Source organism: Salvelinus sp. IW2-2015, linkage group LG31 (genome assembly GCF_002910315.2).
Source record: "Salvelinus sp. IW2-2015 linkage group LG31, ASM291031v2, whole genome shotgun sequence".
In the NCBI taxonomy this organism is placed as follows: Eukaryota; Metazoa; Chordata; class Actinopteri; order Salmoniformes; family Salmonidae; genus Salvelinus; species Salvelinus sp. IW2-2015.
In genome coordinates this window covers 6,866,230-6,880,791 of record NC_036870.1, presented here as the reverse complement: position 1 = coordinate 6,880,791, position 14,562 = coordinate 6,866,230, and the positions used below count along the sequence as shown (strand labels likewise).

At 44.7% G+C, this 14,562-nt stretch overlaps 1 protein-coding gene across 2 annotated transcripts in view; it reads left to right on the top strand.

Moving 5' to 3' along the window:
• LOC111955561 (serine-rich adhesin for platelets) overlaps window positions 1–14,562 on the top strand; it is a 77,646-nt gene extending 63,084 nt beyond the window's left edge. For both annotated transcript variants that reach the window (XM_070436431.1, XM_023975768.2), the window contains exons 6-22: window positions 127–245; window positions 2,202–2,418; window positions 3,341–3,480; window positions 3,657–3,783; window positions 3,982–4,017; window positions 4,148–4,287; window positions 4,371–4,497; window positions 7,748–7,911; window positions 8,848–8,974; window positions 9,190–9,225; window positions 9,357–9,469; window positions 10,222–10,351; window positions 10,704–10,843; window positions 10,934–11,057; window positions 11,317–11,475; window positions 11,952–12,111; window positions 14,281–14,562. In XM_070436431.1, the coding sequence (XP_070292532.1) occupies window positions 127–245; window positions 2,202–2,418; window positions 3,341–3,480; window positions 3,657–3,783; window positions 3,982–4,017; window positions 4,148–4,287; window positions 4,371–4,497; window positions 7,748–7,911; window positions 8,848–8,974; window positions 9,190–9,225; window positions 9,357–9,469; window positions 10,222–10,351; window positions 10,704–10,843; window positions 10,934–11,057; window positions 11,317–11,475; window positions 11,952–12,111; window positions 14,281–14,369 (2,148 nt within the window). In that variant the 3' untranslated portion in view covers window positions 14,370–14,562. The remainder of the gene's footprint in view (window positions 1–126; window positions 246–2,201; window positions 2,419–3,340; window positions 3,481–3,656; window positions 3,784–3,981; window positions 4,018–4,147; window positions 4,288–4,370; window positions 4,498–7,747; window positions 7,912–8,847; window positions 8,975–9,189; window positions 9,226–9,356; window positions 9,470–10,221; window positions 10,352–10,703; window positions 10,844–10,933; window positions 11,058–11,316; window positions 11,476–11,951; window positions 12,112–14,280) is intronic.

Below are 14,562 nucleotides of genomic sequence, written 5' to 3'. Positions count from 1 at the left end.
GTCAGAGATGTTGGCTAAAGCACAAACAGATCGAGCGTCCATGCTAGGATAGAGGATGGAGCGTGGTACAGTATCCGTGTGCGCTTAAGTTGAGCATCTCTTATGAAATGGTGCTGTCTTTTCCAGATGTTCATCTTTGACCAGCCAGGGATGTGTGGCCAGCGGATTGAGGTGCGGAGTGATGTCATTGATGCCACACCCTGGCAACTACAGGAGACCATCTCGATCAGGGTTGTAAGGGGAGGGTAAGTATTCAAATGCACGCTCGCTCGCTCACTCACTACTGTAGTTAGAACTGCTCATGGACTTTAGACTTGAGGGGATGCACACACCCACACACATGGGTATATGACATGCAGGGACACACACACACAAACAGTCAGTTGTGAACATATCGACAATGGATGTAATCACCTGTTCCAAAGCACCTTTATGTGCCCTGGAAAAAACACAGAGCCACAGAGAGAGAGAGTGTCATTGGTGCCTATATTTTACTGCCCCCAGCAGCAAACAAAATCAAAGGTCACACTTTTTCCTCGTGTCACATGTCACTTCCACATATTTGGCCCAACCTCAAAGCAAGAAACCATATTTAAACTATCCTGTCAAGATTATTAAAGTATCTCCAACGTTGCCAAATCATGTAGATCTTGAATGCCCCCTTATCACCCGCTGAGATACACGGAACTGAACACCAATGTCTGAAATTGGACACGCTTTAAGCAGTAATCCACAGACACACAGACACTRATCCATAGAATTATGATAAAGATAGTTGTAGTATGATCTCAACCAAGTACCTAGTAGTAATACACACTATAATCATTTTATTAATCCAGAGAGGGAATGGATGATTTATTCTAGGAAATGGATCAAAGGCATGCAGTCCATCACCTGCACTGGGTGCGAGCGCTGCAGAGGGAATCTTTTACGGGTCTCTCACACCCATCCCTTTCTCTGTGCTGCTGTGACCTTTTTGAGGAGATCTTTGGAGAGGGGATTAAGATTTTGGCATGTTCTATTGCAATATTTGCATATCTGTCTACCTGTCTCTCCCTCTTGTTATAATTTGCCTACTCTAAAATAAATGAAAATAGTCTCTCACAACCTATTACTGTACACTTTCTTAGAATAAAAGGTCCTATCCAGACTTCGGTCGTCAGTTGAGTGGTGTTTCCTCTGACACATTGGTGCGGCCGGCTTCCGGATTAAGCGGGCTGGTGTTAAGAAGCGCGGTTTGGGACCTCCAGCGGTCTTAAGGCACTGCATCGCCCCGCTTGAGGCGTCACTACAGCCCCGGGTTTGATCCCAGGCTGTGTCACAGCCGGCCGTGACTGGGAAACCCATGAGGCGGCACACAATTTGCCCAGGGTCATCCGGGATATGGGGAGGGTTTGGCCAGCCGGGATTTCCTTGTCCCATCGCGCTCTAGCAACTCCTTGTGGCGGGCCGGGCGCCTGCAAGCTGATTTCGGTTGCCAGTTGTACAGTGTTTCCTCCAACACATTGGTGCGGCTGGCTTCTGGGTTAAGCGAGCAGTGTGTCAAGAAGCAGTGCGGCTTGGCAGGGTCGTGTTTTGTAGGATACATGGCTCTTGACCTTCGCCTCTCCTGAGTCCGTACGGGAGTTGCAGCGATGGGACAAGACTCTAACTACAAATTGGATATCACGAAAAAGGGGTAAAAGAAAAAAATCATATAAAAAAAAATAATATAGAAGCATGGTGTGGCGGGTCATGTTTCGGAGGACACATGACCCGACCTTCGTCTCTCCCGAGCCCGTTGGGGAGTTGCAGCGATGAGACAAGATCGTAATTGGATATCACGAAATTGGAGAGAAAAAGGCCCCCCCCCCCAAAAAAAGGTGCTATCCAGAACCTAAAAGGGTTATTCGACTATCCTCATGTCTTCCATGTAGAACCCATGATTATGAATGAATCAATATATTGTGAACACTTGCATAACTGGAGAGATATTTATACTTACCCTTTCATATCTTGGGCAGTGACACCCGTGCCATCCTCCGTGTGCCAATGTAGAGATCTACTCGTGTGTCTGTTTGTTAGCGCAATGGTCAATATATTCACCACCCGTGCCTGTTTAAATCACTAYTGAAATAGGTCATGCATTGTGTTCAAATGAATCTTGTTCAGACCATGGACCCTTACTTCTCATTTTCCTGTCTTTCCATTCCTCTCTTCAGCTGGGTCTTGTATGAGAAGCCCAACTTCAAAGGGGAGAAGATAGCTCTGGACGAGGGGGACATAGAGCTCACCTACCCCTTCGACGCCCCYGAGGAGGACGAGGAACAACAACGGGAGCAAAATGGAGTGGACGGGCAGAAGGAGGGAGGAGAAGAAGTGGTGGAGGYCAAGCCGGCCAGRAGGTTCATCATAGGATCAGTACGAAGAGCAGTCAGGGTRAGAAGAAGAAGTCACAGATTACTATTATGATAAGCCATAGCATAGTTTCTCAAAACAGGCCTTTTTGAGTAGCTGCTAATTCCAAAGGCTTTAGGCATGTTGGGTTCTAAATTCTTGTACGAATCCAGTCAGACAGGAAGCTCAGGCTAGATTTTTTTACACCCAAACTGGATGTTGCAGCTGGAAAGCACACATACAATTCAAACAAGCATATATTTATACCTTCCGATTAGGCGGATTCTTTGTTGCTGGGTAAGAACTGAGTCTGTTCCTCCTATTGGTATTATCATGGCCCAGTCCAGAACCTGTCTGTGTGTGTGTGTGTGTGAGAGAGAGAGATACATCTACAGTTGGAATATTGTTGAGATGGGCCCCTCTAGCCCCGCCCTCCTAGAGGTTTCTTCTTTCTTCAACTGTTGTCCTCACCTCGATGTTGTACTCCACGTCTCTCCCTGCCCTAGTTCCACCGGAACTAGCATGACCTTACCAGGAACTGAGACTCAACTGTGGCCCTTCACTTACCTCAGAAATATYAACATAAAACAATAACACATCTGGACATACAGACACTTTCTGTACTCCCCTTGTCGCTGCATTAACACTTTCCAGCTCCAACATCATAGCCAATAACAATTACTACTAATAAGCGGATTATGCAATTATAAATGAACTCATTATGCAACTAAAACGGGCTCAAGCCAAATAGTCAGGTTGATGGATGCCACAGGGCAAGAGTTATGCCACTCTGATTAGGTGTGGTTCAGTAGATGTGTTGACAGACTCTGGCACTCTTACGGATTGCTGCCTCGAAATGCCGTCCTCTTTGTTAGAGCCTGTATCACAAATGCGCTTCTCTCTGTGAAACTAGCAGCCCCTAGTGTCAAAGTACTATACTTGACATTTCTCTCTGCCCCCACAGGACTACAGTGTGCCAGAGATCAGTCTGTTCCCAGAGGAGAATGCCGAGGGGAAGAAGGTGACCTTYAGAGACACGTCAGATGACGCCAGGATATTCGGCTTCCCCATCAAAGCCAACTCTATCATCATCAACGCTGGACTGTGAGTWACAGAGTCGGCTCTGCCAACTACTTTTCAGGAGGAAAAAGATAAACCTTTTATGAAAGTAGATGATTATATTTTTTATATTGTTTGTTTTGTCGACATAATGACATGGTTTTGTGAGGTCGATCTTCTGTTATGATATCCCTGTTCTGATTTGGATTTTCTCTCTTCAGATGGCTGGTGTACCCTCAGCCTTTTTTCCAGGGCGTACCACGTGTCCTGGAGGTGGGGGGGTTCCCCAACCCTGCAGCCTGGGGCGTGGAACAACCCTACGTGGGCTCAGTGCACCCTCTCAAAATCGTAAGAATCCCCTCCACCTCCGGAACACCTTTCACCTTAAAGAGAATTGTACAGACAATCAGGACAATGTACACGGTTTAGATTTACTAGTAGATCTAGTAGACTACACATTCCCATGCAACGTCATTTTACAGGGGAACAATGTATTACAGATTACATTTGTTAAGATTTCATTTAATATATATCTTTTTTTTACAGGGTGAACCGAGAGTGGAGAAACCCGGTGAGCCAAAGGTAAGAGATCCGGCAATGCTATGGCCATGATACGGAAATGAAGGAACAAGCCAATCAAACAATCAAATCAATTTAATTACACAAACGCTAAGCAAATGATTTTTCATGTTTTTCCTTGTTGTTTTTCCAGCTGGTGCTGTATGACAAGCCTTACTTCACTGGGAAGAAGAGGACGATCTACACCAACATGAGAGACTTCATGACCAGACTGGATAGGCAGCAGACTGCCTTCATGTACAGCCCTGGATCCATCCAAGTACAGGGAGGCTGGTGAGTAAACTGTGTGTGCGTGTGCGTGTGCGTGTGTGTGTCTTACTTCCTGCATCTCATCCTCTGTCTCCTTGTACTTGTAGCTGGGTGGGCTATGAGAAGGAGGGTTTCCGAGGCCATCAGTATCTGTTGGAGGAGGGAGAGTACCACGACTGGAGGGTGTGGGGGGGCTGCGATGCCGAGCTGCGCTCTGTCAGAGTCATACGAGCGGTGAGTGGGCCATACCATCACGTAACACCCCCATCTCTGTCAGGACCTTGTATCCAGCTGCTGCAAGAATRATCATGTCCTAACTGGCATGTTTATCATACACTGGTGAAAGCTGTGCTCCCTTATTGATGTCACTTGTTAAAACCACTTCAATCGGTATAGATGAAGGGTATGAGACGAGTTAACACTGGAACCGGGTGTCGATGGACCCCTCCCTTCAAGCTAATGAGCAGTCATTCTGATTACAACATTCTAACAGTGTAACATTTAGAATTTGTATTTTATTTCAAATAACACAATAGCATTTTCATTAGTTTGTTACTGTAGGCTATATGTAAAAACAAAAAAAACAAAAAAAGTGAAACGTGTTCAATCCATTTTATTCACGGAGTGCGTTTGTTACAGCTATGAAACAGAACGCATATGTGTTTGAACACGGTAACAGCTTCTTTTTATAACGACAAAATCTAATCAAATACCCCAACCACCAAGAAGTGTGGTCAAATGATGAAAACATCAGTAGCCTAAACATTATAAGCACCAAGTGGCCTTGATAAATAGTGAAATTCGCCACAAAATATATAATGGCATTATAATGAATGTAAGTGTCGATATGACTGCAGTCAGAAATAGTCCGTTATTGTCAGCTCGTGCTTACATTTTGTGTGTCTTCACGCAATGGCATCGGTTGGATTTCGTTTAGCTGTTACTCCTTGTCCCAACAGTTGACACAAATCTTCATAACAATCACTTGCTTGACACACTGACATACTTTTGTTTGGTTGTAGTGYGTAGTAGTCGCCTGTTTTCTCATTGTGTCCCGTGGTCTTGTCATTCTTCAGCCCTGTTGTGGAGTACAACAGCTGAGCAGGTGCCTTATTTTGTGCAGAGGGAGGGAGCTCCCGTCTCACTTTGTTCACGGTGCCGGCCAGACTAGTTTTCTTTGCAAGCAAGTCGCTCGCCAATGACAGTGAAGAAATTCTCCCCTTACCAATGTAAGGTTCCACAAGCCTCTCAACCACATCTTCTGACGCTCACGTCTGCTGCCCGACGTGCATACCATTTAAGATTAGAATTAGACTGGATCAATACAACAGAATGGCCCGTCCTGTTCTTCATTCACTATTATGCTTCTCCCCATCATACTTTACTTCATTTATTTAATCTGTTATATGTGTGAAATTAGTTTCGGTATAGTTCAGTTTCAAGGCAATTGTCCGGGGGATTATCAACTGGGTACTGCACTTCCAACTGTTGGAAGAAGGAGTGGAGTAGGCCCTACTGTTGGGAGAAGGAGCGGAGCAGGCCCTACTGTTGGGAAGGAGCGGAGCAGGCCCTACTGTTGGGAGAAGGAGCGGAGCAGGCCCTACTGTTGGGAGAAGGAGCGGAGCAGGCCCTACTGTTGGGAGAAGGATGGGCACCGGGGGAAAACCATTCCAAAAAATGACATGCTAAAACTGGTTGTAACTCCAGTTCTGTTTGTGATATTAAGATTTTAACAATGGCAGTGTGTTATATAGACTTATTGAGGAAAAGTCAATGACAGAGGGGGGCATGACACCCCCCCCAAAAAATAAAAATCACGAGCAGTCAAAATTACTGCTTTAGCGGTTCTAGTGTTAAAGAAGGATTTTTAAGACTTGAGACAATTGAGACATGGATTGTGTATTTGTGCCATTCACAGGGTGAATGGGCAAGAGAAAATATTTAAGTGGTTTGTGTCAAGAACTGCAATGTTGCTGGGTCTTTCACGCTCAACAGTTTCCCGTGTGTATCAAGAATGGTCCRCCACCCAAAGGACATCCAGCCAACTTGACACATCTGTGGGAAACATTGGGTCAGCATCCCTGTGGAACGCTTTCGACACCTTGTAGAGTCCATGCCCTGACGAATTGAGGCTATTCTAAATGGGTGCAGCTCAAACCTCAATATTAGGAGTGAGTGAACGGTCATGGCACCGGGGTCACATTAACTTTCAGAAATCTGCATTTTCTGCCTTTTGAAATCATTTCATCTGAGTTTCATATTGGAGGTCAGTATATTTCATCCGAGTKCAACTGTTGCACAAAACTAGTCCTTTTCCGTTCATGATTTGAAGCGAATCCTGACTGAAGCTGAGCAGAATTTACAGTAAGAAGCATTTTAGATCTGCGTTTACAAAATCAGCAAGATATTTTTTCTGCGTTTTATCTTTTCTTTTCTGCGTAAAAAGCACAAACGCGACTCCTGTGTCATATGGTTTACGTCGTTTTCATGCTCATCAAACCATTCAACCATTGACCACTTGTGTCCTGTGGATGGGGGCATTGTCCTCCTACGGGGGCATAGCCATGGTAGCCAAAATAATGCCCTACCCAGCATTTTTATATATGACCCTAAGCATGATGGGATGTTAATTTCTTAGTTAACTCACTCACACCTGTGTAGAAGCACCACCTTGTGCTGGGGACAATAAAAGGCAACTCTAAAATGTGCAGTTTTGTCACACAACACAATGCCACAGATGTCTCGAGTTGAGGAAGCGTGCAATTGGCATGCTGTTTGCAGGAATGTCCACCGGGAACTGTTGCCAGAGAATTTCATGTTCATTTCTCTACCATAAGCCACCTCCAACGTCATTCTAGAGAATTTAGCAGTACGTCCAACCGGCCTCACAACCGCTGACCACATCTAACCACACTAGTCCAGGACCTCCAAAGCATGCTTCTTCACCTGCGGGATCATCTGAGACCAGCCACCTGGACAGCTGATGAAACTGAGGAGTATTTCTGTCTGTAATAAAGCTAACTCAGTGAAATTGTTGAGTAAATGCGGTACAAAGAAAATAAACGCAACAATTTCAAGTGTTTCCATTATTTTGCCAGTGACCTGTATTATATCTAGATGACCCAGGCACAGGGACATACTCAGGTTAGGCTTTTGGATTGGGTTTAGGATTCATATCTAGAATTAACTTGTCCCCTGTTGCCATAGAGCAGCGTTGCCATTCACTCAAAAACAAATGTAGTTCCATTGAACTAATCAGTGTGAAATACTTTTGACCAGAAACGGAACAACAGATGGCATCTATAAGGACAGTGGAACACACCACATCAAGACCTCACTGTGTCTGTGGGCGCCAGCGTGCTTACTGTAGCTATTCCTTTCCTGCTGGTTAAGTTTAGGATGTAGCTGGTCCTAGATCTGTGCCTAAAGACAACTCCTACCTGGAGCCACAGCATGTGACCTCTGACCCCTCTGTTACCTGTAGGACCTGACGGAGCCCATGCTGGTGATGTATGAGCAGCCAGACGAGGAGGAGGAGGAGGGGATGGTGGAGCAGGAGAACACCTTTGAGGTGACCAAGGCCATTCCTGACGTGGAGCTGTTTGGCTTCCGCACCACCACGCGCTCCATCCAGGTCCTCAGTGGAGCGTAAGTACACGTGCTTGTGACGAGCAGCGTTATAGTCTAACAGTCTAGTGTTATATGCAAGGGTGAAAGTAGAAKACATTTCTTCCCGGTATTGGACCTCCTGTATTTTTTTATGGGCCTAATCATAGAATTCCATATCRAACCCCTATTAATTCAATAGGATCTCTGTGGGTTCTAGTCCTAAAGATTTGTCATTTAACTTTTAGAATGTATAACCTTTTTATTGTGGCATAAACACAACCAGTCRCGATGTTTTCATCTGATTTGTCAAACAATCACTTCRAAGGGCTTCTTTACTAGGATACTCGCGCACGTTCTTCCACTGGCAACATATTTCCWGCCTCCAACCAGTGGTGAAYGTAAAGAGMCATCCTGTCACACAAAACAGCACAAAGTGTAATGACGTTGGTGACTGTCATTRGGCCAGGATGTATAAGTCCACTGCTGTCCACACGCGTCTCTGTGTCAGCAACTCGTCTCTGGCGTGGCAAAATGTCCGTGTTCTCGTCGACCACATCGCATTTTGGATCGTACAGTTTTCTTGACGTTTTCTTTTCATTATTATGATTTAGGCTCACGTTTAACCGGTACAGCGTGCCCCCGCTATGTATTTGGCCGGGAAGTTGTACCGGATGGTACCGCCTTACTTTCACCCCTGCTTTATATAGTAATAGCATAGTAATGACTGATATAATGCTTGTGTGTCAGAGGCCTGATAAGTTAATAAGAATATGATCATCACTAGAGCCAATATAGATATGGCTCTGATAATAACTTGATGCTGGCTGATAAGTTAATAAGAATATGATCATATTTGATAATAGCTGGATTTTATTACATTATAGGCATAATAAATTGAACACAAGGTCCCTCCAACAGTGAATGGAGGATGTTAGAGTATTAGTGGAGGTTTGACTCCGTTGTTCTCTCCTCCAGATGGATCGCCTACTCTCACGTGGACTTCTCTGGTGACCAGTATATCCTGGAGAAAGGTTTCTACAGTAACTCTGCCGACTGGGGCTCTTCAGACAACCGCATCTGCTCTGTCCAGCCTATCCTACAGGTGAGTAGGAGCCTGGAGACTCTTTTCTACCGGAGTTGACAGTGGAGAGACGCAAACAGACGGGCAAATGAACTGGGAGAACACCCGCGCTGTTTCGCTGCTCCTTCAATGTTCTAATGTTTCGATCGCTTTGTCAGCCTGAGGGAAATATGAAAAGGATGTTTGACATTTTCGATGTTTACTCCGTGCACTCAGTTGTCGTGTGTCTGTTTCAGGCTCCGAGCGAAAATCAGGGCAACGTCAGAAGAGAGGTGAGACACCTTGCGCAATCGTATATCCTTCTGCAGTCACGCGATCTCTTTTCACTTGGAACTATGTCTACGGTAAATGTGACCGTAAATTTTTGAACTCTTTCTTCCTTCGCTGTCCCTGTCCTTCTCAGGTGATGCTGTACACGGAGCCAGATTTCCAGGGTGAATGCCATCTGTGTGACAAGAACCAGGAGTCCCTCTCTGACAAGCTCATCGCCAAGTCCTTCAGAGTGGTGGGAGGAAGGTGGGCCGAGACCAACACACACAGAGCTAACATTCTGGCAGTAGCCAAAGAGAGGAAAGCATGAAGGAGAATTCAGGAGGTTACACAGGCTTAGTGCACTTAGAATTAAAGGTGCTATCGAGAACAAAAAATGGTTATTCGGTTGTCCCCATAGGAGAACCCTTTGAGGATCTCCTTTTGGTTCCAGGTAAAATCCTTTTGGGTTCCATAAAGAACCTTTTCCACAGAGGGTTATACATGGATCCCAAAAGAGTTCTACCTGGAACCAAAAAGGGTTCCATCTAGAACCAAAGAGTTCTCCAATGGGGACAGCCGCAGAATCCTTTAGTAACCCTTTTTTCTAAGAGTGTGGAGATTCATCTTGTTGTTGTTGCCCTGGAAAAACACCTCATTCATCTTGTCAAGGGCTTGATGATTAGTTTACAAGTAGAATCCGGTGGGACAGAACCAACACATGCATGCATGCAAACACACACACTCATATATATATATATATATATATATATATATATATACATACACACATACACGTACGTACGCACGCACCAAGTGTAGTTGACAAAGGTCTGAGAGGGAAAAATGTAGAATTAGGAGCGATGGAAGGATACACAGGCTTAGAGGAGATTTAGAGGATGGTATGGAGTGATGAAGGGCCTATAGACGAGCCAGCACATTATTATCACTGTACTGATGAGTATGTGGGGTTAGTAAATGGCTTTTAAATGGCTTTTGTGTGCTCCTCTGTGTTCCAGTTGGGTGGTGTACGAGGGCCGTGAGTATTCAGGGAACCTGTACATCCTGTCAGAAGGAGACTACCCCAACTTCACCAGCATGGGCTGTCCTCCGAACTGTGTCATACGCTCGCTGAAGACTGTCCCGCTGGTAAGAACAATCCTCGTATCCTCGTCCCACTCGTATATAGACTGGCCTTTTCCCCTCCCTCTCACCATCACATTTCACTTTGTCTGTCTGTCTCTCACCATTTTTATTTTCAATCACTTAAGGAATCAATTTGTTCATCATAGTATTTCGGTATGTTTGGCTTAATGCTCCCAGCTTTCTCTCTCCCCCTCCTCTTCCCCATAGCCTGACCCACTGTAACACTGCGCCAGCCTATTCAACCTAATGCTTGTGTATATCGGAGGGGTTGGGGGGAAAAAAAGCAGAAGACGTCCCGTGTGGACTAATAAAGCCTATCTTAACACTGTGTATCTTAATCCCCTTGTTTCCCCAGGTATTCTCAGTGCCCTCCATCTCTCTGTTTGGTCTGGAGTGTTTGGAGGGCAGGGAGATCACAGTGGACACCGAGGTGGTCAATATGCTGGAGGAGGGCTACAACAACCATCTACTCTCTGTCAGAGTCAACCGAGGCTGGTGAGTGTGCACGTGTGTGTGTTATTCTGACATTCTGACATTGATATTCTGTGATCTTGTTTAACTCTCTCACCCTTGCGCTCTTTACAGCTGGGTGCTGTGTGAGCACAGTAACTACAGGGGGCGTCAGTTCCTATTAGAACCCATTGAAATCACCAACTGGCCCAAGTTCAGTCAGCTTCTCACCATTGGCTCAATGTACCCAGTACGACAGGTTCGTATCCCACTCTACTTCTTTACTTCATTCCAGTTATAATACACTGTAAGAAATTTTATTTTTTTGCTTAGAATAGTGATACTGACTAAATCACTGCCATTGTGAGTCAGTTGAACATTTTCTACATCGAAACCTCATTTATTATAAGCCTTATAATAAGACATCATAAAATCTCATACATGCTTATACAAAGTTATGAAGCCCTTTTCCGCCACTTCTATTTGCTTTGACATGTGACTGTTTCCACGCCCTGCAGAAGCGGCGCTTCTTCCGCATCAAGAGCAAGGAGCGAGGTCACTTCCTGTCCATCCAGGGCGGCGTAGAGGAAATGAAGTCAGGACGCGTGGTGGTGATCGAGCAGGTGGAGGGCATGAGCGACATCTGGTTCTACCAGGAGGGCCTCATCAAGAACAAGGTATTGCTTACAAGGAATAAAGTTCTTCAACTTTTTTCCCCCCCCAAATTTTCTTTATTCTTATGATCATTTTCTTTCACCTTTACTGAGGAACCCCTGAGACTCCCTCGCACAACCCCATGGGTTCCCGGATTACAGTTCTGAAGAGCTGCATTTTTACTGTTTAAAAAAATAAATAATTTGATACCATCCTGGCACTTGATTGATACATTGATTGATTGACCATAGAGGGCTCACACCTGTTTGTCCAGGTAGACATTAGTCTCTGATTAAAAGGCAAAGATGGACACTGGCATACACTGTAGCCCTTGAGGAGTTTCACACCCCTGGTCTTAGATTCACATAGACATTGACTGTTGAACAATCTGCTAGTCCTATAGTAATCAAAATAATTATGGAAGGTTATTGTGTCTTTCCACTGAAAACAAAGAGAGTTGACCAGAGTTCTACATTTTCTTATGTCTGTCTTTCTCTAGTTGGCTCCTACTATGAGCCTGCAGGTGATGGGGAATGTGGAGGCGGGGGCGAAGGTGGTGCTGTGGTCAGAGGCCCGGCAGCCTATCCAGAACTGGTCAGCGCAGTTGAGAGGCACCATCCCCAGCCTTACCTTCCCTGGTATGGTGTTGGACATCAAGGGTGAGACACTACTGTCATCTTAGGAGGGAATTGATAGGAACTACACACATGATTTGTGCTTTCATGCAATAACCCCCCCCCCCCATGTTCTCAAATAAAAATTGGGGCACTGGGGAAATGTTTGGTCTTGTGAGCGGAAATTTGAACTGTGTGAGTATTTTGTGCAACTTCCCGCGCATTTACAGTGAACACTGAGGCTGTACCCTTACAATTTTAGACAGTAGCCAATAGGCTATTGTGGCTATTTGAGCATAATGTAGGCCTACCAACAAAACCAATGTCTACTTGCATGTGACTTTTAATAACGTTTTTACATTATGAAGGGCTTGACATTAATTCATTCTTTTTTAGTTGGTCTATAACATTATGGGCCAAACAGGTGACTGTAAATTGCATTGTGTTGTGTTGTTGTATGATGCAAGAAACCACTTTACAAAATAAAAGTCATTATTATTAACATACAGAGAATCAGACAGTGTAGGCTGCCCATTGGCTTATTTGCACATTCAAGCCTGTCTCAAAATACAACACTGCCCCTTTAATTAAGCTTTTTATGTGACTAGCTTTTCAAAGACAGCTTGAACTGTAGCCTACACATTTTGTGCTCTTGTAGGCAGCAGTAACTCCCCATTGCTGACCTATACTTATCTAAACTGAACAAAATTAGACCTTTTCCGTTCATGATTTGGAGCGAACCCTGACTGAAGCTGAGCAGAATTTACAATAAGAAGCATTTTAGATCTGCGTTTCCTTTTCTGCGTGAAAAACACAAACGCGACTCCTGTGTCATATGGTTTACATCGTTTTCATGCTCGTCAAACCATTCAACCATTGACCACTTGTGCCCTGTGGATGGGGGCATTGTCATCCTATGGGGGCATAGTCATGGTAGCCAAAATAAATACATGTCTGCAAGAACACAGTGGCCTCCATCATTCTTAAATGGAAGAGGTTTGGAACCACCAACTCTTCATAGGGCTGGCCACCCGGCCAAACTGTGCAAACCGGGGAGGAGGGCCTTAGTCAGGAAGGTGGCCAACAACCCGATGGTCACTCTAGAGCTCCAGAGTTCCTGTGTGGAGATGGTTGTCCTTCTGGAAGGTTCTCCCATCTCTGCAGCACTCCACCAATCAGGCTTTTATGGTAGTGGCCAGACAGAAGCCAGTCCACAGTAAAAGGCACATGACAGCCTGCTTGGAGTTTGCCAAAAGGCACCTAAAGGCCTCTCAGACCATGAGGAAACAAAAACGATTTTCATCAATTTTAGAATAAGGCTGTAACGTAACAAAATGTGGAAATAGTCAAGGGCTCTGAATACTTCCCCGAATGCACTGAGCTGAAATAAAAGATACCAGAATTTTTTCCATAAGCCCAAAAGCTTATTTCTCGCAAATATTGTGCACAAATTTGTTTACATCCCTGTTAGTGAGCATTTCTCCTTTGCCAAGATAATCCATCCACCTGACAGTTGTGGCATGTCAAGAAGCTGATTAAACAGCATGATCATTACACAGGTGTACCTGATGCAGTTTTGTCACACAACACAATGCCACAGATGTGTCAAGTTTTGAGGGAGCGTGCAATTGGCAGGAATGTCCACAATATATTTTTTAATTGTTTCATTCAGTGTATATAACTGGGCTAATAACTCGATAGCTAGCATAGAATATCAATAAATGTACACACGCACTGATCTGGAAAGCACATTCACTTGCAGGTGATTGAAAGACTGCTCGTGGGCTACCCCCGCCAATAGAATTCTACTCTGTTGCTCTCTGGCTCTGCCTWCAATACAATCACAGACTCAATCTTGTAAAGTTACATATATTTCRGTTTGTTKCATTGGAAAGGGGCTGTATAATGTAGATTCAATCACAGAAAAAACATTGATTTATATTGCGTAAACTAATGGTGTGAACCCAGTGAAGTTCAATGTCTTGCATCTCTGCACGGCCTGGCCTTTCWTCTGGAGGAGGTGGACGGCAGCTTAGAGGGAACATTGCTTACCCCCCTGTATTTATGGGATGTGATGGGCACAACATATATAGGAAGTAAAGTCTACTGATAAGATATAGATGTATTAAATAGGCATGTTTGATTCCAAAAATAATAATCACATCACTTATTGATAAGCATGCTATAAATGAATGATATAATTGTATCTCTCAGGTGGCAAGCAGTACGACAGAGACCATGTGGTGATTTTACCAGAGAGTGAGGAGAGGCCTTGCCAACAGTGGGAGTTGGAGCTGCTATAACCTTCCAACAACCTTCCCTCAACCCACAACCTTCACCCGCTCCTCCAATACAATACATTGCAATATCACCAACCCTCTCAGAACTCCTGCTTTTCGGTCTGTGGAGATGGACATTAGGAAGCACCACAGACTTAGCCTTGTCATCACCAGGCACCCGCAAGATGTTCTGAGAACGTCTTCATTGCAGTTAAAG